At 22.7% G+C, this 2,068-nt stretch overlaps 1 protein-coding gene across 5 annotated transcripts in view; it reads right to left on the bottom strand.

Annotated features, from left to right (window-relative positions):
* Positions 1 to 2,068, bottom strand: part of LOC122265219 (thiamine transporter 1) — a 29,418-nt gene continuing 27,350 nt past the window's right edge. For all 5 annotated transcript variants that reach the window (XM_043034409.2, XM_043034408.2, XM_086555838.1 and 2 more), the window contains exons 7-8: positions 1,980 to 2,068; positions 1 to 271 (exon numbers count right to left, since the gene is read on the bottom strand). The exon at positions 1,980 to 2,068 is cut by the window's right edge and continues 47 nt beyond it. In XM_043034409.2, coding sequence (XP_042890343.1) covers positions 101 to 271; positions 1,980 to 2,068 — 260 coding nt within the window. In that variant the 3' untranslated portion in view covers positions 1 to 100. The remainder of the gene's footprint in view (positions 272 to 1,979) is intronic.

Below are 2,068 nucleotides of genomic sequence, written 5' to 3'. Positions count from 1 at the left end.
TTCTTGAAAAAAAAATATATATAATTAAATGTATTCTGGGCATAATATTTGTGCATACAATTTTATTCTTTTTCTTTCTTTTTGTCTTTTTTTCTCTCTTCTAAACAGCTTCTGTGGTTCCAACAGGAGGTTCTTGATTTTCCACTTGAGGTTTCTTCTCCCACACTCCCATCTCCCGCATGCCTGAGAGGCCCATCCTGCCACAGGTGTATGCTGACAGAACGAAGAAGAAGAAGGCGAGGACGGTGAAATAAGAGCCATAGATGACGAACTGGAAATGGAGAATTTGAAGTCATTGGTTACATGTTTAGTCACTAACTTTTTTATCTCTCTCTCTCTCTCTCTCTCTCTCTCTCTCTCTCTCTCTCTCTCTCTCTCTCTCTCTCTCTCTCTCTCTCTCTCTCTCTCTCTCTCTCTCTGTCTGTCACTCTCTTTCGCTCTCTCTGTCTCTCTCTTTCTCTTTCTCTCTCTGTCTCTCTCTCTCTCTCTCTCTCTCTCTCTCTCTCTCTCTCTCTCTCTCTCTCTCTCTCTCTCTCTCTCTCTCTCTCTCTCTCTCTCTCTCTCTCTCTCTCTCTCTCTCTCTAATAAAAATAGCAATAATGATAATAATAAAAATAATAGTAATAATGATAATAATAATAATAATAATAATAATGATAATGATGATGATGATGATGATGATGATGATGATGATGATGATGATGATGATGATAATAGTAATAATGATAATAATAATAATAATAATTATTATTATTATTACTATTATTATTATTATTATTATTATAATAATAATACCAATAACAATAATAATGATAATGATAATGATAATGATAATGATGATAATGATAATAGTAATAATAATAATGGTATTAATAATAATAATGGTATTAATAATAATAATAATAATAATAATAATAACAACAATGATAATAATATCAATGATAATAATAACAATAATAATAATAACAATAATAATAATAATAATAATAATAATAACAATAATAATAATATTAATAATAATAATTATTATTATTATTATTATTATTATTATTATTATAACAATAATAATAATAACAATAAAAATAATAATAATAATGATATTAATAGTAATAATGATAATAACAATATTATTAATAATAATAATGATAATAATGATGATGATAATAATAATAATAATAATAATAATAATAATAATAATGATAATAATAATAATAATAATAATAATAATCATTATTATTATTATTATTATATCAATAATAATAATAATAATAATGATAATAATAATAATAATAACAATAATAATAATAATAATAATAATAATAATAATAATAATAATAATAATAATAATGATAATAATAATTATAATAATAATAATAATGATAATGATAATAATAATAGTGATAATCATAGTAATAACAATAATAACAATAACAATAATTATCATCATCATCATCATCATCATCATCATCATCATCATCACATAATGATAATAATAATAACAATAATAATAATATTAATAATAATAGATATAATATTAATAATAATAGATATAATATTAATAATAATAGATATAATAATAATAATTATTATTATTATTATTATTATTATCATTATTATTATTATTATCATTATTATTATCATCATCATTATTAGTATCATCAATATTAATAATAACAATAATAAAAATGATGGCAAACTTGGATTAGAATTTCCATTAATTTTACCCAAATCATGAAACTTTTCCTAAATGTTAGTTATGAAAATAATGATTTTCAGTCTTTCATATTATGCCATAATTACAGGAATGTAATTCCAATATACAGCAATGACTGCTTATCTGCACCCAAAGATAAACATACATAAAAGAGATAAATGTAATAATAATTTAGAAAAAAAAAAAATCCCATTCCCTCAAAAAGTTATCAACTGTACAAACAAAAAAATCCCAAATACTAATCCTTGTCCACAAAAGTTCTTACCTGTAATCTTTCTCCAATTTCAAGCATCTGCACCACAACAAATGTTAGGATGGACTGGAGAAAGAGCGCTGCAAACATGTTGATTCCAA

The sequence above is a fragment of the Penaeus japonicus genome, unplaced genomic scaffold, assembly GCF_977035675.1.
Source record: "Penaeus japonicus unplaced genomic scaffold, GWHDUDI00000001_assembly GWHDUDI00000003, whole genome shotgun sequence".
In the NCBI taxonomy this organism is placed as follows: Eukaryota; Metazoa; Arthropoda; class Malacostraca; order Decapoda; family Penaeidae; genus Penaeus; species Penaeus japonicus.
This window is presented reverse-complemented; position numbering and strand designations above follow the sequence as displayed.